We start from the raw sequence: 22,775 nt of genomic DNA, 5'->3' as shown, positions 1-22,775 counted from the left end.
ATCGGTAATCTAAAATTTCATTCATATACAGTGGTACTTCGGGTTACATACGCTTCAATTTACAGACTCCGCTAACCCAGAAATAGTACCTTGGGTTAAAAACTTTGCTTCAGGATGAGAACAGAAAACGTGCTATGGCGGCAGCGGGAGGCCCCATTAGCTAAAGTAATGCTTCAGGTTAAGAACAGACCTCCAGAACAAATTAAGTTCTTAACCCGAGGTACGTGTGTGTGTGTGTGTGTGTGTGTGTGTGTGTGTGTGTGAATAATTGGTATGCTTATTAACACACAGCCAAAGTGGTGCTTCAGGTTAAGAACAGACCTTCAGAACAAATTAAGTTCTTAACCCGAGGTACCACTGTGTATGTGTGTGTGTGAATAATTGGTATGCTTATTAACACACAGCCAAAGTGGTGCTTCAGGTTAAGAACAGACCTTCAGAACAAATTAAGTTCTTAACCCGAGGTACCACTGTGTATGTGTGTGTGTGAATAATTGGTATGCTTATTAACACACAGCCAAAGTGGTGCTTCAGGTTAAGAACAGACCTCCAGAACAAATTAAGTTCTCAATTTGCCTGTCTGCTCAGGCTAAAGTCTTTCCGAGTTCAGCGGGACTTACTCTTCTAGGTATAGGTCTGCGTTTTGCACAATGCAAAAGTTTGCATTTCCATCTCTGCAATCAGTCGCTGCTGATCTATAAATATACACCCTGGAGATTCCAGGTTTTGCTGGGCAGAGATGGAGCCAGGAAAGTATTAGAGAGCATAGCAGGAAGCTATTCCAACAGGTGTAGGGTTGAAAAGGGATGGTAAAATGAGACCCTCCCAGCTGTCCCGGGGCCCGTGAACTGTTTCGAAGCACCGTGTGTTTCCACAGACTTCAGTGCGATCCAATCCCGACCCTCTATCCTCACCACAGCTATGCTGGGGGACTTGGGACGCCCCCCTCCCTCCGCCTCCTTTCCAGCAACAGGGACTAAAAAGGGAAGCAGTGGGAGCTGGTTGGTCGAGTCTCCCCAGAGCTCAGAAGCCTGCAAGCTGCCTTTCCCCGGGCGAGTCCGGACTGATTTGGGCTGCTTAAGTCCTGAACCACAACAAAGGTAAGTTTCATGCATTTTTAGGCAAGGATTGAATACGCAGGTCACTGTTATTTGGCTCTGTAATTTTGCAAAGGGCACAGAAAGTAGTGTGAGGAAGTCCTGTGAGTGTTCAGAAACTCCTAGCTTGGGCACTGCTCTTGATCTCCAGACTCTTATATCGCTAGCCAGTGAAATTTTTAGATTGAATCGTAGAGTTGGAAGGGACCCTGAGAGTCATCTAGTCCAACCCCCGGGGATGCAGGAATCTCAGCTAATGCATCCATGACAGATGGCCATATCCAACCGCTGCTTAAAAACCTCCAAAGAAGGAGAGTCCACAGACCTCCCACTGTTGAACAGCTCTTACTGTCAGAAAGTTCTTCCTGATGTTTAAATACAGTGTTACCTCATGTTACGCTTCAGGTTACATACACTTCAGGTTACAGACTCCGCTAACCCAGAAATAGTACCTCGGGTTAAGAACTTTGCTTCAGGATGAGAACAGAAATCGTGCTCCGGCGGCGCAGCAGCAGCAGGAGGCCCCATTAGCTAAAGTTAAGTTCAGGTTAAGAACGGATCTCCAGAATGAATTAAGTAACCAACCAAAATGGTCAAAGGCCTGGAAATGATGCCTTATGAGGAACGGCTAAGGGAGCTGGGCATGTTTAGCCTGGAGAAGAGGAGGTTAAGGGGTGATATGATAGCCATGTTCAAATATATAAAAGGATGTCACATAGAGGAGGGAGAAAGGTTGTTTTCTGCTGCTCCAGAGAAGCGGACACGGAGCAATGGTTCCAAACTACAAGAAAGAAGATTCCACCTAAACATTAGGAAGAACTTCCTGACAGTAAGAGCTGTTCGACAGTGGAATTTGCTGCCAAGGAGTGTGGTGGAGTCTCCTTCTTTGGAGGTCTTTAAGCAGAGGCTTGACAACCATATGTCAGGAGTGCTCTGATGGTGTTTCCTGCTTGGCAGGGGGTTGGACTCGATGGCCCTTGTGGTCTCTTCCAACTCTATGATTCTATGATTCTAAGTACTTAACCCAAGGTACCACTGCACTTGTCTTGAAAGAAAGGAGCATCCACAAACAAGCAGTGTTGGAAGGGTCAACACTTCCAACAGGTTGGTTTTTTGCTGTGAGGAAAAATGCCCACATGACCATTAATGGGCAAGCTTTTTAGTTCTGCAGAACTCATCGTCAGGCTAGATGGTAAGTAAAGCAGGGAAGGGGAGGAAAGAAGGAAGAAAGCTGACTGGTGGTGTCGTCCGTTTTGTCCCTCATGAACACGAGGTTGATTTGATTGCTGTGCTACCAGACAGCCTGAACTGGAATAATTCTAACATTCACCTTGGACCAGATCTGTGCTCACATAGCAACTGCTAAAAAGGGTTTTCTACATGACGGGCGCGCAGGGCTCCATCCTCCCAAAGCATTTGAACTGTGCAACTTGAACGTGCAAAACTGTGAACGTGCGAGAACAGCCTCTCCTTTCTGCTCGCCTGGGGAAGGTGATCTGAGAGCTCTCAGCAGAAGGCCAGGCTAGCCTTTCAGCAGGGAAGCCTCTCTGGGCCTTTCCTTCCAATCGTCACTAATCCCATCTGAAAATCCAAGGAAGGGCAGCCAGGAAGCTGAGCGCTCAGGCTGGCCTTGGTCCAGCTCAGTGGAGTGCGGAAAGCAGAACGGGCATAGCTGCCGTCATTTTGAAATGCCCAGGCCCAGTGCAGCCCCACTGAAATAATCTCTGCCACGACCCTATCAGAAATGCCAGGAATTCTCCTGCCAGGCCAACTCTCAGAATTCAAGGAGGCAGGAACCCAGGAGGACTGGGAAGTCGTAACAGCTGGGGAAGAGAGAGAAGGAAGGATGAGGCTCAGGACTTGGGGACTGCGGAGAGCCACTGCCAGTCAGTGTTGGTAGCAGCTCTGGGCTAGATGGGCCAATGGTATAAGGCAGCATACACTCCCATCTCCTGCCTTCTTTCCACTTCCAGGTTCTGAACCAGCAAGCTCCTGCTCAGAGCCAACCAAATATTCCTCCTCCTCTTGTCCAATACAACCAGTGTTTCTGTTACGATAACCCAATAGGCTGCCAATATTTCTGCCAAATCATTTTTATGGATTTTTCCTAATGTTAATGAATCAACCGCAAATTGAAACAAATTTAATACCATTTCCTCAAAAATCGGCTTCCCGCACTCTGGTCTCGATGTGGTCATAATTTACTCTTCTTGCTGCATTGTTTTCCCAGTTATTCCTAATTCGCATTCCATTCCCTATAATTAACCTTGTATTACATTTTTTTTTGTTATTTTTAACTTATTATCCATCAGCTATCATTAGAATTTATTTCATTTCTGTACCGCTTTATATTTTAAAGAAAAAACTCAAAGTGGTTTACCGCATATTAAAACATCAATAAAACAATCCAGAATCAAACATTTCCAAAGAAAGTCAAATATAGCGTATACAGTCAAAGCAACATAATTAACAGAAAACTAAAATATCTTAAAGATTTCAAAATAAAACATTCCAGAGAAGGTCAACTACAGAATACATATTTAACATAAACAAAGTTAACCCAAAAAAATCTTAAACATTTCCCCCCCAAAAAATGCTAAGTGAAGTCAGATATAGAATGCACATTTAAAACAGCGTAATTAACAAGAATAAAAGATTATCATAAGCATGACACGGCTGTTTGGCAGGCACAAAAAGATGGGGCAAAAGAATCCAATAGTTAGGGTTTGTTGTCAGGCATAGCGATGTCCCTCCAGTCTCACCAGCTGCCTCTTTCCACTTTCCAATTCTTGCACGTACAATATTTTAACATTTCCGGTATCTACTCATCAAATTGTCAATCTACAATAAGCCAATAATTATTATTTCTAAAGTCAATTTCCTTTCCTTCCTTCTGTGTGTATGGAAACCTAATACAGTGGTACCTCGGGTTACATACGCTTCAGGTTACATACGCTTCAGGTTACAGACTCCGCTAACCCAGAAATAGTACCTCGGGTTAAGAACTTTGCTTCAGGATGAGAACAGAAATTGTGCTCCAGCGGTGCGAGGCCCCATTAGCTAAAGTGGTGCTTCGGGTTAAGAACAGTTTCAGGTTAAGAATTGACCTCTGGAACGAATTAAGTACTTAACCAGAGGTACCACTGTAGTTCACTTTCACTAGCGTTCTTTCTGGGCCAGAACATACCTAGGAAGCTGACTTTTGCCTCTCAAGCCCAATGTTGTCTCCTCTTGCTGACCATGGCTCTGTAGAGCCTTAGGAAGACTGTCCATTCCTATCATCTGCTCTCTGGTCCTTTTAACTAGAGGTATTGGGGATCTTTGCATGCCTGCAACACATACTCTACCAGTGCTTTTTTTCTACAAAGAGGTGCAAGAACGGCCACTTTTTTTTGACGGACAACCATCAAAGCTTTTTTTTTAAGGGGGAGCCTTTTTTTTAGGGGGTTATGCAGCCCGAAGCCTTCGACACACAGTTTTGGGCACCGAGCCACTATATAGCTGCCAGTACACACCAAAGAGGTGGTGGAACTCAATTCTGGTGAGTTCCAGCTGAAAAAAAACCCCGTTCTCTAGAAGAAGAGTTTGGATTTGATATCCCGCTTTATCAATATCCTAAGGAGTCTCCAAGGGACGCGGGTGGCACTGTGGGTTAAACCACAGAGCCTAGGACTTGCCGATCAGAAGGTCAGCAGTTTGAATCCCCGCGACAGGGTGAGCTCCTGTTGCTCAGTCCCAGCTCCTGCCCAACTAGCAGTTCGAAAGCACGTCTACGTGCAAGTAGATAAATAGGTACCGCTCCGGCGGGAAGGTAAACGGCGTTTCCGTGTGCTGCTCTGGTTCGCCAGAAGCAGCTTAGTCATGCTGGCCACATGACCCGGAAGCTGTACGCCAGCTCCCTCGGCCAATAAAGCGAGATGAGCGCCGCAACCCCAGAGTCGGCCACGACTGGACCTAATGGTCAGGGGTCCCTTTACCTTTACCTAAGGAGTCTCCAAGCGGCTAACAATCTCCTTTCCCTTCCTCCCCCACAACAAACACTCTGTGAGGTGAGTGGGGCTGAGAGACTTCAGAGAAGTGTGACTAGCCCAAGGTCACTCAGCAGCTGCATGTGGAGGAGCAGGGAATCAAACCCGGTTCACCAGATTACGAAGCTACCACTCTTAACCACTACACCACACTGGCTCTCTTCCCCAAATGCACTGTTTAATCAGATGAGCTGCAGCAACAATGCAGGCCAAGTTAATTGTGTGGGTTCTTTCAGGCCTCCCCTAAACAGATCAAAACTGGCACGTGCATTTCTCAAGACAACACATGACTTCAGGTTTTCCTCATGCAATTGGTCCAGATCTTTAAAGCAGGGACAGGGAATCTGTGGTCCTCCAGATGTTTTTGGGCGCCAACGATCCCTGATCGTTGGCCTTGTTGGGCATCGAAGTCCTACAACTTCTGCAGATTCCCCCTCTCTGTGCTGTGGAACTGCAGAATTCCTCTAATTCTTCTCACCTGACAAAAGTGGTCTTTGCAGTGATGGCTTAAGGCAGAGTTCTGTTCAGTTAGCTTGCAGCTTGAGGAGTAACCGTTGACTCCAGAATAAAAATGTTTCTGCCCTTAGATGTGAAGCCTCCTCAACCCCGGAGAATTCTGAGCATCCTTGAGAGAGCTGCACACCTGCTATGGATGGGTGTGAGTGGCAGGAGGAGGCCTTGGCCTCCTGCGCAGGTGAGTTGGGTGGCAGACACGCATCTTGCACCAAGCTGCCTCATTCGTTCTGCCCGGACACTGAGGTCCAGCGCCGAGGGCCTTCTGGCGGTTCCCTCACTGCGAGAAGCCAAGTTACAGGGATCCAGGCAGAGGGCCTTCTCGGCAGTGGCACCCGCCCTGTGGAACGCCCTCCCACCAGATGTCAAAGAGAACAACAACTACCAAACTTTCAGAAGACATCTGAAGGCAGCCCTGTTTAGGGAAGCTTGTAATGTTTAATAGGTTATTGTATTTTAGTGTTTTGTTGGAAGCTGCCCAGAGTGGCTGGGGAAACCCAGCCAGATGGGCGGGGTATTATGATGATGATGATGATTAATAATAATAAATTTCTTTGTGACATTTAGCAACCCTCAAAGGAGGCTGTGGTCCCCACCCTCAAGATACAGCATCCAGTAAAAGGTTATCCAGAAAGCTTTATAGATGAGGGAAGATTTCTGGCTGGTAGTCAGATGGGCAAATGGATCCAGAAAAGTCAGGGAACATAGACTGTGTGGAAGGGACCCCAATGGTTATCCAGTCCACCCCCTGTGAATTGCAGCTGAAGAATGCAGGATGGTCTCCTTCGGGGATAGCTATCCTGTGGCCCTCCCAGATGTTGTTGGATTCCAACCCCATCATCTCTTTGCACTGGCCAGGCTGGCTGTGGCTGACGGGAGATGAAGTCCAGCAATAACAAGAGGGCCACAGGTGAGCCAGTCCACAATGTCCAAATTGGCCTCCCCCAAGATGGACTGTCCACAGCTCCTATCAGTCCCAGACACATAACTGCACACCAGCTATTGCCATAGCTGTCAACTTTCAGATTTGAAAATAAGGGATCAGCAGCCTCACCTGTCCCGGGGACAGTCTACGGGATATCTAACAATCCGGGATAGCAGCGGGAAGCAGCGGGAAACGGCGCTGGAATAAGGGAACTTCCCGCAAAAAATGGGAAGGTTGACAGCTATGGCTATTGCTCCAAGCAGGGGGAAAAGAAGCTTTTCCACCAGCAACGGAGCCAGCATCACCAAACAGCTGTTGCAAGTTTTCTTCTTGAATTTTTCCCACCCCAAGTTGAACCATTAATTAAAAACCAATCTGTTGCCAGAAAAGTAATTTTCCTTTGGTGCCATGCATATCTGGGCTGCTGCCCTATCGGCACCCTATTTTCTCTATTTTTGGGGGGGGGATACAGAAATCGCTGTTTCTTTGTCTTCCCATAAGTCATACCCTGCTTACCGGAATGGGAGAATACAGGTGTAATATATAAGATAGGGATGTTTTCGCCAGATTGCATAGGCCGCTATGCCTTTATGAATAAAATTGCAGGGAATCTCTCAAATTCTTACCGTCAGAGGCTTCACACCTTCCACTGTTCAACCCTGGAAGATTTATACTATCGGCATGACCTGCAAAGCCTAAGTCTCTTGGTGTCTTTCATTAACGCCTGTTCATCCTCCCTCCCTTTGTGCAGAAGGTTACTATCCCGTGAGGAAAGGAGAGGTGTTCAATGGAAGGTACCACGTAGCGCAGAATCTCGGGTGCGGCTACTTCTCAACAGTCTGGCTTTGCCAAGACTTGGGGTGAGTAAACAAAAACGGCCTGCTCCTAACTGCAGAGGCAGTGGTAGGAACACATTCTGTTGGCTGAGGAAGGTCTGTGTTTTCATATGGCCTTTCCTCAAAGGAGCTCAGTGCAGCGAACACGGGACTCCTCCTTTCATTTGCTCCTTACAACAACCTTGCAAAGTAGGCTGCTATATCGTGGGGGGTGGGGAAAGGAGTGCCTGGTCAACGATCTTCTGCCGACCAGGTGGAGAGGTTTGAACCCATTTTTGAAACAGCTGGAAGAGGGCTGCAAAACAGTTCGGAGCCCAGATATATGTTCTCGCTCTCAAACTATGCATCTCCTTTCAGGAAGAAGAGGTGTGTGGCTGTCAAAGTGCCCAAGGGCGGGGAGGATTTTGCTGAGGCAGCCTTGGACGAAGTCATGCTCCTTCGCTGCGTAGGTAACAAACCGCCAGTTGGGGGACTGGTGGCCCATTGGGACCAGTAGGGTGTAAGGCAGGAGGCCAACAGTAGGTGGCGACAGAGCCGACGGCAGACGGGGCCAACCCGAACCAGCTGTGTCTCATTCTCTCCCCTGCTGAGTGCTACAAGGGGCAACACAGAGACGAGAGATAGGGAAGCTGTTAGCTGCTACCACCTTCTGGACTGATAAACTAAGAAGGCTGATAGGTAGGGGCTGGAATCGGACTGAGCTTGTTGGGACAAGTGCCCTGTTCGCCCTCCTGGACCAGCCTCCACTGCAAATCACCTCTTTTCTTCGAAAGCCCCTGAAGGTTATGACCCTTGAAATGCATATTTTTAGGGCACATCTAAAAAAATATGGCAAGCTGTATTAAACTGTTTTTAACACTGTGATTTTAATCATGGTAACCAGCCTTGGGAGCTCAAGATAAAAGGTGTATAATTAATACTAATACTACTAATGATGCCATTCCTACGTTAATGGCCCATTTCAAACACAGTTGGTACCTCCCCTAATCGCAAGCCATCCGGAGACTGTCGAAGCCCTCATAAAAGTAATTTGTGCACGTTTTTTATTTATTTATAATTTTGCAGGTGAACAGCAAGAGGAAGAAAGACCAAGCCAGCGACCGTGTCATCCACTTCCTGGACGATTTCAAAATGATTGGAGACAATGGCTTCCATATCCTTTGGTTGCTAGATAATGCACCAGGAGGGCACAAAAAGATGGACAGGGCAATGCTATTAAATATTGGACATTTCCACTGATATTGTACTAACCTGCTGTCCTAACACACCCAGCTGTCCTTAACGGAATTCGCTATAATCATCATCATCATTACAGTCAAACTTCGGTTCCCAAATGCCACCGTTTTGGAACGTTCTGGCTCCCAAACGCAGAAAACCCAGAAGTAAGTGTTCCGGGTTTTCAAACATTTTTAGGAAGCCGAACGTCCGACATGGCTTCCGCTTGAGTACAGGAAGCTCCTGCAGCCAATAGGAAGCTGTGCCTCGGTTGTTGAACATTTCGGAAGCTGAACAGCCTTCCAGAATAGATTATGTCCGAGAACCGAGGTTTGACTGTATTTTATTTTATATGCTGCCCATCTGAATGGGTTGCCTCAGCCACTCTGGGTGGCTTCCAAGAAATTTAAAACATTAAGCACAGTGAAGCATCAAACATTCACATTTCCTATACAGAGCTGCCTTCAGTTGTCTTCTAAAAGTCAGGTAGTTGTTTATTTCCTTGACACCTGATGGGAGGGCGTTCCACAGGGCGGGCGCCACTACCAAGAAGGCCCTCTGCCTGGTTCCCTGTAACCTCATTTCTCACAGTGAGGGAACCACCAGAAGGCCTCAAAGCTGGACCTCAGTGTCCGGGCCGAATGATGGGGGTGAAGGCTCTCCTTCTGGTATACTGAGCCGAAGCCGTTTAGGGCTTTAAAGGTCAGCACCAACACTTTGATTTGTGCTCGGAAACATACTGGGAGCTAATGAAGATCTTTTAGGACCAGTGTTATATGGTCCCTGGCAGCCGCTTCTGAATTAGCTGTAGTTTCTGAGTCACCTTCAAAGGTGGCCCCACATAAAGCGCATTGCAGTAGTCCAAGCGGGCGATAACCAGAGCATGCACCACTTTGACGAGACAGTTTGCAGGCAGGTAGTGTCTCAGCCTGCATACCAGATGGAGCTGGTAGACAACTGTCCTGGACACAGAATTGACCTGTGACTCCATGGATAGTCCAAAATGAGTCCCAGGCAGCGTACCTGGTCCTTCAGGGGCACAATTACCCCTTCAGGACTAGGGAGAGTCCTCCACACCCACCCATCTCCTCTCCCCCCAAAACAGTACTTCTGTCTTGTCAGGATTCAACGTCAGTTTGATATCTGCCATCCATCTTCTAACCACCTCCAGACACTCACACAGGACCTTCACCACCATCACTGGTTCCAATTTAAAGGAGAGGTAGAGCTGGGCATCATCTGCATACTGGTGAACACCCAGTCCAAACCCCCTGATGATCTCTCCCAGTTAACTTTCCTTGTGGGACACAGTTCTCAGGAAGCTATTTCTCACATCCTCCACTCTGTCTGCATGAGACTTTAGGGAGCTGCCGTGGAGTGAACCTAATTCCAGCAGTTTCCCGGTTACTGGATCCCTGACAATATCTCCTCCCACATGTGTGCTTAGTGTTTGAGCTGCTGGGGCCTTCTCTGCAGTCTCTGCTGAGCAGCCAAGGAGTCCAGGCCCTCCCGTTACCCTTTGTGAAGAAAGCAACACAACAGGTAAGTACAGGGTTACCTGGAGAGCTGAGCCAGGCAGCGTCAGGGCCGGCCAAGATGCAGCAAGGCAGTTGCCGTGGGGATGTTTCTCAGGCAACAGTTGCAGCAAAGGATGCAATGGGTGGGCGGAGGGGAGAACTCTTCATTGCCCTGGCCTCACCAAAATCCACACATGCTCAGTATAAATTCATGCGTCTTCCCATTCAGATGTATGGACAGCATTGGCTGGTTCTCATTGGGATTGGTAGGGCGGAAGGGAGGGAGCCTGACAGCAGGTGGCGCCACAGCCTGCAACAACACCAGTCATAAAAAGGTAAAGGTAAAGGACCCCTGACAGTTAAGTCCAGTCGCGGACGACTCTGGAGTTGCAGTGCTCATCTCGCTTTACAGGCTAAAGGAGCCAGCGTTTGTCCGCATGTCCACAGACAGTTTTTCCAGGTCATGTGGCCAGCATGACTAAGCCGCTTCTGGCACAATGGAACACCAAAACCAGAGCAGCGCACGGAAATGCCGTTTCCCTTCCCGTTGGAGTGGTACCTATTTATCTACTTGCACTATTTGGCGTGCTTTCGAACTGCTATCCTCCCTGCTAAGTCATACAAGGGCAACACTGAAATGAGGAAGGTGACAGGCAGCGAGGAGGGAAGGATGACACGAGTGGGGCAGTGACCCAAATTACCCCATGGAGCAGCCTCCACAGATGCTGGGCGAGTTTTTCCCTTTGCATAAAACCCTGGAGGCCTGCAGAAGAGGCTGCTTGAGTCCCTGGCACATTCCCCTCCCGTGTCACGTGCAACGTTGGTAAGCAACCTTGGCACCTAGGTGTTTCTGAGCATGTGCAGAATTTTCTCCCAGAATGAGAGATTTCACAAGGCCAACCTGGAGGTCTTCCCATACTTCCTGCCAATCAGACAATGCTACACCCTCCTTTTCCTTCCTGAGGTGTGAGCACATCCAGTCCATGACAGATTTTTTTTAAGGCTAATAATAATAATTTATACCCCACCCATCTGGCTGGGCTTCCCCAGCCACTCTGGGCAGCTTCCAACAAAATATTAAAATACAGTAATGCATCAAACATTAAAAGCTTCCCTGAACAGGGCTGCCTTCAGATGTATTCTAAAAGTTTGGTAGTTGTTGTTCTCTTTGACATCTGGTGGGAGGGCGTTCCACAGGGTGGGCGCCACTACCGAGAAGGCCCTCTGCCTGGTTCCCTGTAACTTGGCTTCTCGCAGTGAGGGAACCGCTAGAAGGCCTTTGGAGCTGGACCTCAGTGTCCTGGCAGAACAATGGAGGTGGAGACGCTCCTTCAGGTATACTAAGACCTACCTGTACCGTAGTGGCAAATTCAGAAGTGCAGGGCCTCTTCATGCTAGCCACAGCCACACCCCCGTCTAAGATAATACAATAATCTTATAATTATACAATAATAATACTCACAGATGCATTGCAACGACCAATGCAAATCTCAAGGTGTTGCCTTTTAGCTACTTCTTTTAGCTACATACATGGGCAACTGATTTGGAGATATTCTTTTGGAGTGACTGGCGTTTTGTACATTACAGAGTTTGCACAGCATGAAACGGAAGCCCCTTGTGTTCCTAAGTGTTCCTAAATGCTTAGTTTTGGAGCACACAGACCGACTCCAGTCCATGTTCTTCCCACATGCCTTCTCCAGAGTGACCCCAGGAGCCAATCCTCTTTGGCTGACTCACCTGCCCTTTGACCCTGATGAGCCCCAGTCAGCCCAAAGGATGAGCAGTGTTAAGTTGTGGGTGAACATATCAGATGACACAGCGATTCTTCAAACAGCTCTTGTTTATTCAGAGGCCAGAACAGAACTGAGCTGAAGGGTGCAGCCAGCCTGCTTATATAGAGCTCCAGGAGCACAGTACTGTAGCAACTCTAAAACTATCCAATCACTGAACGTCACTTTCGATCCTTCATTTGCATAACTATCTACAGTATCCCCCTGCTGGCCCAGGGTGAGAACTTCAGTACATAACAAGCAGACTTCTTCTCAGCTCCCCTTTCATGCTGATCAGACGGCTCTAGGGTGCTGGAGGCAGGGACCCTGCTGCAGAAATAGATAGGGGTCTTCAATCTCCATACCCCCACGCCTCTGAGCCCCGCTCCCAACTCTGGAGTTTCTCCTTTATGCTCTTCAATACCACAAAAATATCAAGCGCAGTACACACTGAACAGCTTTGGGCCACTGATTGCCTCTGCTTCGCGGCAGGTTCTCCAGGGCTTGCATTTCTTGCACAAGGAGTGTCGCATCATCCATGCAGACATCAAACCGGAGAACATCCTGCTCTGCGTGGCGGAAGGGAGCCTGCAGGCGCTTCTCCACAAGGTGGCTTTCCAGGAACACGGCGCAGGAGCCGAGCCCAAGAGGCCAGGTACGCCACACAGGAGAAAAGCCACAGAGTTTGTTTGGAAGGGGAAAGAACGTCCACCCAGGAACTTGGAGGAATCCCTCTTTGGTCCCTTCAGGCCAGGGGTGGGGAACAATTTTTCTTAGATCAAGGGCTGCAGCCCCTTGTGGGTCAACTTCTGGAGCCGCATGCTGGCGGTGGGCAGGGCCTAGGGTTGCCAACTCAGGAGACGGAGGTTAATTGGGAGAGGGTGGCAATGCCTATGCCATATGCTCCAGCATTTCTCTAATGAAACTAGGGAAATCCTATTCAATAATAATAATAATAATAATAATAATAATAATAATAATAATACTTATACAGTGGTACCTTGGGTTACATATGCTTCAGGTTACAGACTCCGCTAACGCAGAAATAGTGCCTCAGGTTAAGAACTTTGCTTCAGGATGAGAACAGAAATTGTGCTCCGGTGGCGTGGCAGCAGCGGGAGGCCCCATTAGCTAAAGTAGTGCTTCAGGTTAAGAACAGTTTCAGGTTAAGAATGGACCTCCGGAACGAATTAAGTACGTAATCAGAGGTACCACTGTACCCTGTCCATCTGATTGGGTTGCCTCAGCCACTCTGGGCCGCTTCCAACCTATACAGAAACATAGCAAAACATTAAACATTAAAAATAAAAAAAACTTCCCTGCCTTTTAAAGGTTGTTATAGTTACTTATCTCCTTGGCTCGGGGGTCGCATGACTCCATACCCTCCAACGTTTCTCTGATGAAAACAGGGACATCCTAAGGAACAGCAAGACTTTCTGGTATCAAATCAGAAACCGGGACGGCTTCTGTAAATCCGGGACTGTCTCTGGAAAATAGGGACACTTGGAGGGTCTGCTGTGCTATAATTTGCAGCGGACTCCTGCCGGGCTGAAGTGTGCAAGATACATTTACAGTCTTCTTTCGGATTTGTTTTCTGTTGGGATTAGATCTCACACTGCTGCTGTTGGATCAGGGCTGGTGTGAAGTACAGGTGCCATAAGGGATATATAACCTATGGTTTTCTATCGCCTCCGGAGATTATTTCCTTGTGCTTGTTCCATCCAGAGGAGGACGGGGCTGCTGTCCTGGATTGCTGCAACCTCATGAAATTGGGAGTGAAAATTGCGGACCTGGGAAGCGCATGCTGGACGGTGAGTCTATGACAGCACACCCTCCCATCCCTTTTCTGCCATCGTTGCTTGTTAGTACGTTGCTCTCCATTGAAATGCGCCAGGGAGGGCATCACCCCATGGCTGGCTAGTTAATCTTTTTGACAAGGCTGCCACAGGTTGTGGAGATGGAGGGGAAATCCGTCAGTTCGCACTTAAAGGTGAACACACCCAATCTGCATGTTCCACAACAGCGCTCAAACTGAAGCAGAGCCTTGCTTCAAAATTTGTGCTTCTCCGAATCTTGTGCAGTTTTCCAGCCGAGTCATGTGTACCCCCCGCCAAAAAAATGCATATATTTGTGTCAAGCGTGCATAAAAGTTCATAATGTACAAAACCGCATTATATAACAGGAAATTGCTTGCAAAAAAATAATGTATATCGGGGAATAACTTCACAGGAATGTGTGTGTAGGAGAAACGCGTATAAAAATGCTGATGACTTTTTAATGAGGAGCTTCCTTTAAAAAAAAATCACAAACTCCTATGGAAGCTGGAAAAAAATAATACATTTTTATTCAATCTTCAGTTTAAAAAATCCAATTACAATTGGGAAAATGAGAAACTAAAATTTGGCAGAGGCACCTGTCCCCTTGCCACAAGCCACAAGAACAAAACACAAGAGCTTTCTGCCCTAGGCTGTGCTGCAGGTGGTTTTGCCACTGGTGTGTTAAGCTGGGGAAAAGGCAGCAGTGAAGGTGTGAATATGTAATAAAAGCCCTGCTGGCTCTGTCTAAATATCCTTCCAGTCCAGCATTCCCTTTCCCCCAGTGTACTATCAGATGCCACCAAGTTGAGCAGGAAGGCAGTGTCATAGCTCAGTCAATAGAGCATAAAACTCTTAATCTCAGGGTCGTGGGTTTGAATCCCACATGGGGCCAAAGATTCCTACATCGCAGGGGATTGGACGAGATGACCCCCATGGTCCCTTCCAACCCCACAATTCTATTATTATGATTCTAAGCAGTGCTTTTTTTCTGGGGGATGCAGGGAGGGTACACATACCCCCCCTAAACATTTTGTGAATCTAAGTTTGGCCTCATTGAGGGACAGTACAGTGGTACCTCGGGTTACAGGCGCTTCAGGTTACAGACGCTTCAGGTTACAGACTCCGCTAACCCAGAAATAGTACCTCAGGTTAAGAACTTTGCTTCAGGATGAGAACAGAAATCACGAGGCGGCAGTGGGAGGCCCCATTAGACAAAGTGTTACCTCAGGATAAGAACAGTTTCAGGTTAAGAACGGACCTCCAGAACGAATTAAGTTCTTAACCCGAGGTACCACTGTATTTCAATATAAGTAGGGAAATGAGAGTAAATCTAAACTTTTTTTTTAGAAAAAAAAGCACTGATTCTAAGGCAAAAGACCTCTCCACCTGTTGTTGCCCCCCCAAACTGCTATATATGGAGGTATACCTCCTCTGAACAGTACAATCCTAACCATGTCCTATTGACTGCAGTGGGGCTTACTCCCAGATCTGCATCCATAATAATAATAATAATAATAATAATAATAATAATAATAATAATTTATTTATATCCCGCCCTCCCCAGCCGAAGCCGGGCTCAGGGCAGCTAACAACAATAAAATAATACAACATTCTAAAATCAGTTCATTATAAAAATAATTCAAATCAAATTAATGGCAACCATTGGGCTAGAGTTCTGTGAAGATTGCCAAAGGAGGGAGTCGGGCTGGTAATAATAAATTTTTATTTTTACTTATATTTATATATAAATATTTTATTTATATATATTATTTATATTGATATATAATATATTTATATTGATATATAATAAAAATTCTCTTAAACCAAAAAGGCCCCGACACTTCAGTTTTTCAAAACCTCGCAGGGAAGATTCTTTGAGCCCCTGATAATTGGAGTTTCTCCCTTTGACTCTCCCATGGCCATGCTTACAGGCCTTCCTTATGCGCCCGCTTGACTGCTTCGATTGGTGGAAATGGCACTGCCGCAGCTGCCGCAGAATACCCATCCCACATTTATAAGAACCCATTAGTTTCGTGTGGCCCTTTGGAACTCCCTGCCTGTTGATAATCAAGCAGGCACCTTCGCTGGATTATTTCCGGCACCTGCTAAAAACGTTATTCTTTTGGTGCTTAGAAAAGCTGGTGTGAATTTTAATCTGCTTTAGTCTTTTAACCTCTTGTGTCTTTTAACACATTGCAATCCTTTCCTGGTCTTACGGTTTTATCTGTTTGTAAATCAAGGGTGGTTTTGTTTTTCTTTTTTTGCTACCAAGCAGTGTTTAAATCTTATGAAATGAATCAACAAATAAAATAATCCTGCACAGTGTTATTCCCTTAAGGATCTGCCGCTGTTTTATGCCACCTGCCTACCCAAAAGTGCATTTGGGCCATCCACTCTCACTCAGCCCGTTGTCCCTTCTGTTCCAGTACAAGCCCTTTTCCAAGAAGATCCAGACCCAGCCCTACAGAGCCCTGGAGGTCCTCCTTGGATTAGATTACGGCACCCCAGCGGATATCTGGAGCACAGCGTGCCTGGTAAGGAATTGTTATGTACTGAAGTTCTCACCTTGGGCCAGCAGGGGGATACTGTAGATAGTTTTCACTCAGGTCCACGTATGCAAATAAGGGATCGAAAGTGACGTTCAGTGATTGGATAGTTACAGAAAGTGGTTACTGTTGCGTTGTAGTGGAGCTCTATATAAGCAGGCTGGCTGAACCCTTCAGTTCAGTTCTGTTCTGGCCTGTGAGTAAACAAGAGCTGTTTGAAGAATTGCTGTGCCGTCTGATATGTTCACCCACAACTTAACAGGAATGTTCCTTCAGGAATGGCACTGCTGCTGCTTCTTCTTCTTGCCTTTAGAATCGCAACCATCTATTCATATGAACTGATAGCCTTGGGGTTCCTCTCAATGCCCTTTTCGCTCAGCGTTCACCCTAATCTGTTTGCACAAATCTTAAACAGTGTTTACGATTATGTCCACCCTTTATTGAGCATTTGTTCCGGTTTCTTTCTGGAGTGGTTATGTGACAATGAGCAGTCATCCTGCCTTCACCCTGATTTGCTTGCGGGGTGTTTACATGTCTTCCCGTTCACCATTCATTCACCCCACACTTTGCAATGCATTTCTTAATCGCTCCGCAGGCTGCAAAAAAGGTGCGCTTTATCTGTGAATTTGTTGTGCTGAGGCGATGGAGCACTTCAATCCACTTTAAATGTGCAACCCTAAATTTGTGGCATGCGCTGGAATCCCTCCTGTAAAATAGTCTGGAGGCACCTTTGGGATTGAGCATAGCTGGATTTCACCCTAGACCCCTGTGTGTCTCACTCTTTTGTCTCTATTCTTGTGAAAATGTTTCAGAGACGTAAGATGGATATTTTAATATTTATAATCCTTCGGATCAAACTGCTAAGTGTATGTAAAAACAAAAATATTTACAGTGGTACATACGCTTCAGGTTACATATGCTTCAGGTTACAGACTCCGCTAACCCAGAAATAGTACCTCAGGTTAAGAACTTTGCTTCAGGATGAGAACAGAAATCGTGCTCCGGTGGCGCGGCAGCAGCAGGAGGCCCCATTAGCTAAAGTGGTGCTTCAGGTTAAAAACAGTTTCAGATTAAAAACAGACCTCTGGAACGAATTAGGTACTTAACCCGAGGTACCACTGTATTGACTATACAAATTGGCTTGAAATTGACTTACATGGAGTGTGTTTCATCCTGCAGGCTTTTGAACTGGCCACTGGAGACCGTCTCTTTGATCCCCAGGCTGGGCAGTATTTTTCCAGAGATGATGGTAGGTCAGAGTCCAGCCTGTCTTCTTAAACTCCATTTGATAGGAAAAACCATACAGTAAAGCATCTAACTTTGCTTCCCTCCCCCCCAATTTCAGATCACGTGGTTCGGATCATCGAACTCCTGGGCAGAATCCCACCTAAAGTTGCTTTGTTCTGGAAGCGGGCAACAACATTCTTCAACAGGCAAGGTGAGACTGCGGGAGTGGGAGATAAGAGCAGAGGTCCAGTGGGAGGGGTTGGTGGGGAGTCAAAAGGCCTGTTACTATTTCTGCAGCAAGCTTTTCAGAAGTCTTCTCACCTTTAGTGCTGATTGAGCCAATCAGAGTGAAGAGGGGTAAGTCAGTCACAGAGGATTGGCTCCTAGAGTCGTTTTGGAAGAACACGAAGGAGTAGTTAGATAATTAGATACAGTGGTACCTCAGGTTAAGTACTTAATTCGTTCTGGAGGTCCGTACTTAACCTGAAACTGTTCTTAACCTGAAGCACCACTTTAGCTAATGGGGCCTCCTGCTGCCGCCATGCCGCCAGAGCACGATTTCTGTTCTCATCCTGAAGCAAAGTTCTTAACCTGAAGCACTATTTCTGGGTTAGCGGAGTCTTTAACCTGAAGAGTATGTAACCTGAAGCGTATGTAACCTGAGGTACCACTGTAATTTATTACAGTCAAAGACCATCTCACATAACACAATAAAAACAGCGTTCATAAAGATAAAATATACAATTGGAACAGATTGCAGCAATAGCTCATGAGTTGAAATTGAGATATATACATACACCCGTACGTACAACTGAGATTTGGGCTACCATAAAAAATTGCCCCTGAGGCGCCCCAAAGGGCAACTTCAGCATTTCCCTAGTAAGCTATTTTATTCTAGAGGATGATCTGTGCCTACAAATCTGGGCGCAGAATCTGGCTACTAGTCAGGTTGTCTTATGATCTTTGCCTAAGAGGAGAAAATTAAGTTTAGACTTGCCTGAAAGATCAGCAAAGGATCGATGGTGTCTCTACGAATTTCAACATAAAAAGGACATATAAAAAAAATATGTTCGAGGCTTCCTATTTCCCCTAATGGGCAGGCGCAAAGTCTCGAAGGAGTAGTTATTTATCCTCCAAAGCTAGGAATTTAGAAGCACTCAAAACACAAGGTGCTTCAATTTTCAAGTGAAAAAGTGTGGAAGTTAATGCCAAGTACAATGGAACTTCCAAATAAAAAACCAACCTAAGTAACTCCAAAAGAAGATACTGCAGCACTCTATATCATTTGCCCATGGATGGGCAAAGTGTTGGTGCCGATCTCTAAAGCCCTAAACGGCCTCGGCCCTGTATACCTGAAGAAGCATCTCCACCCCCATCGTTCAGCCCGGACACTGCGGTCCAGCTCTGTGGGCCTTCTGGCAGTACCCTCACTGGGAGAAGTGAGGTTACAGGGAACCAGGCAGAGGGCCTTCTCGGTGGTGGCGCCTGCCCTGTGGAACACCTCCTATCAGATGTCAAGGAAATAAACAACTATCTGACTTTTAGAAGACATCTGAAGGCAGCCCTGTTGAAGGAAGTTTTTAATGTTTGATGTTTTGTTCTGCTTTTAATGTTCTGTTGCCCCAAAGGGGCTAGGGAAACCCAGCCAGATAGGTGGGGTAGAAATGATAAAATTATATTATTATTATTATCATTATTATGCACAGAAAATAGTAGATCTAGTTGAAAGGCAACACCTGGCGATCTGCAGTGATGTTTGCAATGCGTGCCTAATTTTAAGATGGTTGTATTATCTTTGAAGGTTGTATCATTTTAGAAGGGGTTGTGGCTGTGAGGGGAAGTGGCTGTGGCTGTCACGAAGGGAATTTCCGCTTCTGAATTTGGCCCTACGCTATTGCATAGGAAGCAGTGCAAATGCAGAGGATTGCCTTTGCACAGCCAGGCCCGTCTGGTCTGAAATTCTGCACTTGCCTGGTGCAATTGCAAAAGATAAGTTTGTAAAGGAAAAATGCAACAGCCTCGTCCACAGGTGCCAGTTCCAGGGCACCCACAACGCAGGAGTCCAATGCAACTTCCGTTTTTTTGCGTGGCCTCGGAAGCGGCGCTGCACCGCTGATGCAACATGACGTCATGGCAACCCATAATCTTGGCCCAAGTCAGTGTCCCTTTGTGGCGATCACACAGGACCCCCGGACGTTTGACGGTCTATTGATCCCTGTGCCACCACTGTGATTTCCTCTTTGCTGCCACCAACCCATTTCCCTTGGGCACACACGGAGTCCAGGCAGTTGTTAACATTAACAAATAATCAAGTTTATTTTATAGGCATGAACAAGCTTATGGTTTCAGTTAAATTTCTTGGCAGTTTCTTAATCTTAGTTTCTATACTGTCCTATTCGTTCCTAACAACTTCAAACTGATTATCCCAACTAACTATCTACCTCAGTGTTTTTCAACCACTGTTCCGCGGCACACTAGTGTGCCACGAGATGTTGCCTGGTGTGCCGTGGGAAAAATTGAAAAATTCGAAAGATTTAAAAATAAAGTATTTTATAATTTTTCACATTTCTGTTTACTTACTATTTCATAATAAAGTAATTATAAAATACTTTCTTTGTGTTTATTTGATTCCTATTCAAGAGAATTACTTTATATATAGTCAATATAGGCACAGAGTTAATTTTTTTAACATTTTCTAATGGTGGTGTGCCTCGTGATTTTTTTCATGAAACAAGTGTGCCTTTGCCCAAAAAGGTTGAAAAACACTGATCTACCTGACTCCACCTAACAGTTCCTCTCACTCTCTCACCACACAACTCGACCAACCCACAGACTTATATCCTCCCTCTTCCTTCTCCAACTCCCAACTCTCAACTGACTTCCAAAAAACACCCACTCTAACTCTCCTCCTATCAGTTCCCACTGGCCAATCACATCACACTCATTTAACCCTTTCCTTATGGCCCACCTAGGAGGCAAACGCCACACCCTGCCCTTGTCCCCAGGAGGAATCTAACAGGTTTCCAGAACATGACTGTAGCTGCTTTTTTCCTCTCTCCTTTGGCAGGTGCTCTCCTGAGAATGTCCTGGCTGTCTCCCTATGACCTCTACCATATCCTCACGGATAAATACAGCTGGCCCAAGCATCAGGCATCTTCGCTTACCAGTTTTCTCCTACCTATGCTGGAATATGCCCCAGAAAGGAGGGCAGCAGCTGACAAATGCCTTCAGCATCCTTGGCTCAATACCTAGTGCAGGCTTGGCCTGATCCTGCTGCTCTCTCCGCCAGGATGGTTTAGAAGTAGGACATGCTCACAAAGGAATCTTAGGGGCAGACTAGGCATGAATTAAATTAAAGTGCATGGGTTTTTCTCTGTTAGGTAAGCAAGCAGGGGTCTGGCGGACAAGGGAACACCGGGGAGTACAGCTCTGGGATTTTTCTCGGAGTGGGAGCGATGGCCTCATCTACAAGAGAGGCAGGGTAATTGACAGGCTCTCCTTGCTCTGGAAAGTGAATGAGGTGATAACAAGGCTTTCAAGTTTCACTAGAGAATAGAGGAAGTCAGAAGTTGAGGGCAGCTTATATAATAGATTGACACCTGCTTAAAACAACAACAACTCCTTGGGGGTGTAGCTATCTAGGGGCTGTCACTATGAGCTACTGAACTTCAACAGCCCCAGCCTCAAAGAAGCCTAAGTAGCCCGGGACCGTACAGGGTGCAGAGGGGTAGTTCAACTATTTCACTTCCTGCCAATTGAACACAAAACAGCTCTCCAAGGCTGCTATTTGCATCCCTTGGAATGCAAGTGGATCCTTTGGAGGGGCAAATTTAGCTGGGAGAGAGAATTTAATTCTTCCCACCCTCACGAGTCCCAGATCTGCTTATGTAACAAAACACATGCACGTTAATTGTATTGATTAAGTCAACATCATGCCTAGTCTGGCTGCCCTTCGTCTTGGATGGATGAGGCTCTTGAAGCCCGTCTCACAAGAGCAAATGGTCATGGTTTAACTCTGGATACGTCTCCTCTTAATCCACCTTGGCAAACCAGTTCTACAGGGTGAAGACTGCTGTAACGTAAGACAAACGGCAGGTCCCTCCTCTGCCATGGGGTGAGCCTCCTGGCTTCACAATGGAAATGACAGGTGTCTATGCCTGGATATTGGCCACACGCACCTCAGGCAAGCTGCTCACCTTAATTTCTCCACATTTGCATTTATGCATTCGTGACTTTTGCTGCCGTGGTTATAGAAGAGCAGATTTTTCTCTGGGGATTAGGATCTGGCTTCGGAGAGACATCATAGATGGGCAAGCCAATCAGCATCAGGTACAGGTTAGGAGACCTTCTGCTTCAAACTTGCAGTATACCGTATTTTTCGTCCCATAGGACGCACCAGCCCTTAGGACGCACCTAGTTTTTTGGGGGGGAAATAAAGGAAAAAATTCTTTCCTTAATTCCCCCCCCCCCCAAACCAGGTTGGGGAATCCAAACCAGGTCAGGGAACAGCGGGATGGCGGTGCTGCGCCTCCCCGCTGTCCCCCGAGCTTGTGAGGCTGCCCGATGTCTGCCCGAAGCACGGGGCACTCTGCTTCAGTGCAGCCCACGCTCCGTGCAGCAGGCTGCTACCCGCAGCCTAGGGAGCCCTGCGAGAACTCCCGCGGGCTGCCCAGGCTTGCTGATAGCTTCCTGAAACCTGGAGAGTGAGAGGGGTCAGTGCGCACCCACCCCTCTCGCTCTCCAAGCTTCAGCAAAAGCCTGTATTCGCCCCATAGGATGCACACAGATTTTCCCTTCATTTTTGGAGGGGGAAAAGTGCGTCCTATAGGGCGAAAAATATGGCATATGTATAATTGCAGAGCTGCACCACAGAGAGGAAGGAGATGCTTGCAAGGAACACAGTGAGGATGCTTCCTAGGGTGGCCAGATATACATCACCCAAAAAGAGACAGCAGAGATTTGCATTAGATTGGTATGTGCCAATTCATATGTATAGGTGCACATTTAGAAAATAATTATAATCATTTAAATAGAACTGCAATACAACTTCCCGGCAGAGAAAAAGACTGTGACCAGGTTACCTGTGTACCTGCTCAGTCTGTTACCTAGTTGGTGGAGAAACGCTAGGGCCTTTGCTCTCTTTTCTTACGGTTCTTTATCACTGAGCCAGACCTGGACTAGACAGACCTTCATTTAGAAGACTCCTTCAAATAGAGGATTGTCCCCTGTAAAGTAGGAGACACAGTTGCCACCGGAGTGCTTTGGAAACTGAGGTTTCTCTGCTT

The 22,775-nt window shown here is 46.7% G+C and overlaps 1 protein-coding gene across 2 annotated transcripts; it reads left to right on the top strand.

The window, feature by feature from the left end:
- The first annotated feature begins 580 nt into the window (after positions 1 to 580).
- Positions 581 to 21,849, top strand: LOC309364979 (SRSF protein kinase 3-like). 2 transcript variants are annotated; one of them, XM_081903046.1, is made up of 12 exons: positions 581 to 1,100; positions 5,713 to 5,819; positions 7,315 to 7,423; positions 7,757 to 7,844; positions 8,465 to 8,554; positions 10,052 to 10,156; positions 12,402 to 12,555; positions 13,626 to 13,711; positions 16,144 to 16,251; positions 17,443 to 17,512; positions 17,609 to 17,701; positions 20,558 to 21,849. In XM_081903046.1, exons 2-12 carry the CDS (start codon positions 5,774 to 5,776, stop codon positions 20,740 to 20,742), a joined length of 1,134 nt encoding a protein of 377 aa, XP_081759172.1. In that variant the 5' UTR covers positions 581 to 1,100; positions 5,713 to 5,773; the 3' UTR covers positions 20,743 to 21,849. The 2 variants fall into 2 exon arrangements, with proteins under 2 accessions (XP_081759172.1, XP_081759171.1); XM_081903045.1 differs by having other exon boundaries at positions 582 to 1,100; positions 12,393 to 12,555.
- Positions 21,850 to 22,775: the final 926 nt, after the last annotated feature.

The sequence above is a fragment of the Podarcis melisellensis genome, assembly GCF_964234715.1.
Source record: "Podarcis melisellensis genome assembly, chromosome: 2".
NCBI lineage: Eukaryota > Metazoa > Chordata > Lepidosauria > Squamata > Lacertidae > Podarcis > Podarcis melisellensis.
Note: the sequence above shows the minus strand (reverse complement) of the source record. Positions and strands in the feature narration are given on the sequence as shown.

Excerpts from the sequence above, each read along its gene's own strand:
- LOC309364979 (XM_081903045.1), top strand. The coding sequence starts at position 5,774 with ATGGATGGGTGTGAGTGGCAGGAGGAGGCCTTGGCCTCCTGCGCAG. Across the intron at positions 8,555-10,051 it reads TTGGAGACAATGGCTTCCAT|GTGTGCTTAGTGTTTGAGCT; the intron begins ATCCTTTGGTTG and ends CTCCTCCCACAT. Across the intron at positions 10,157-12,392 it reads TGAAGAAAGCAACACAACAG|GTTCTCCAGGGCTTGCATTT; the intron begins GTAAGTACAGGG and ends GCTTCGCGGCAG.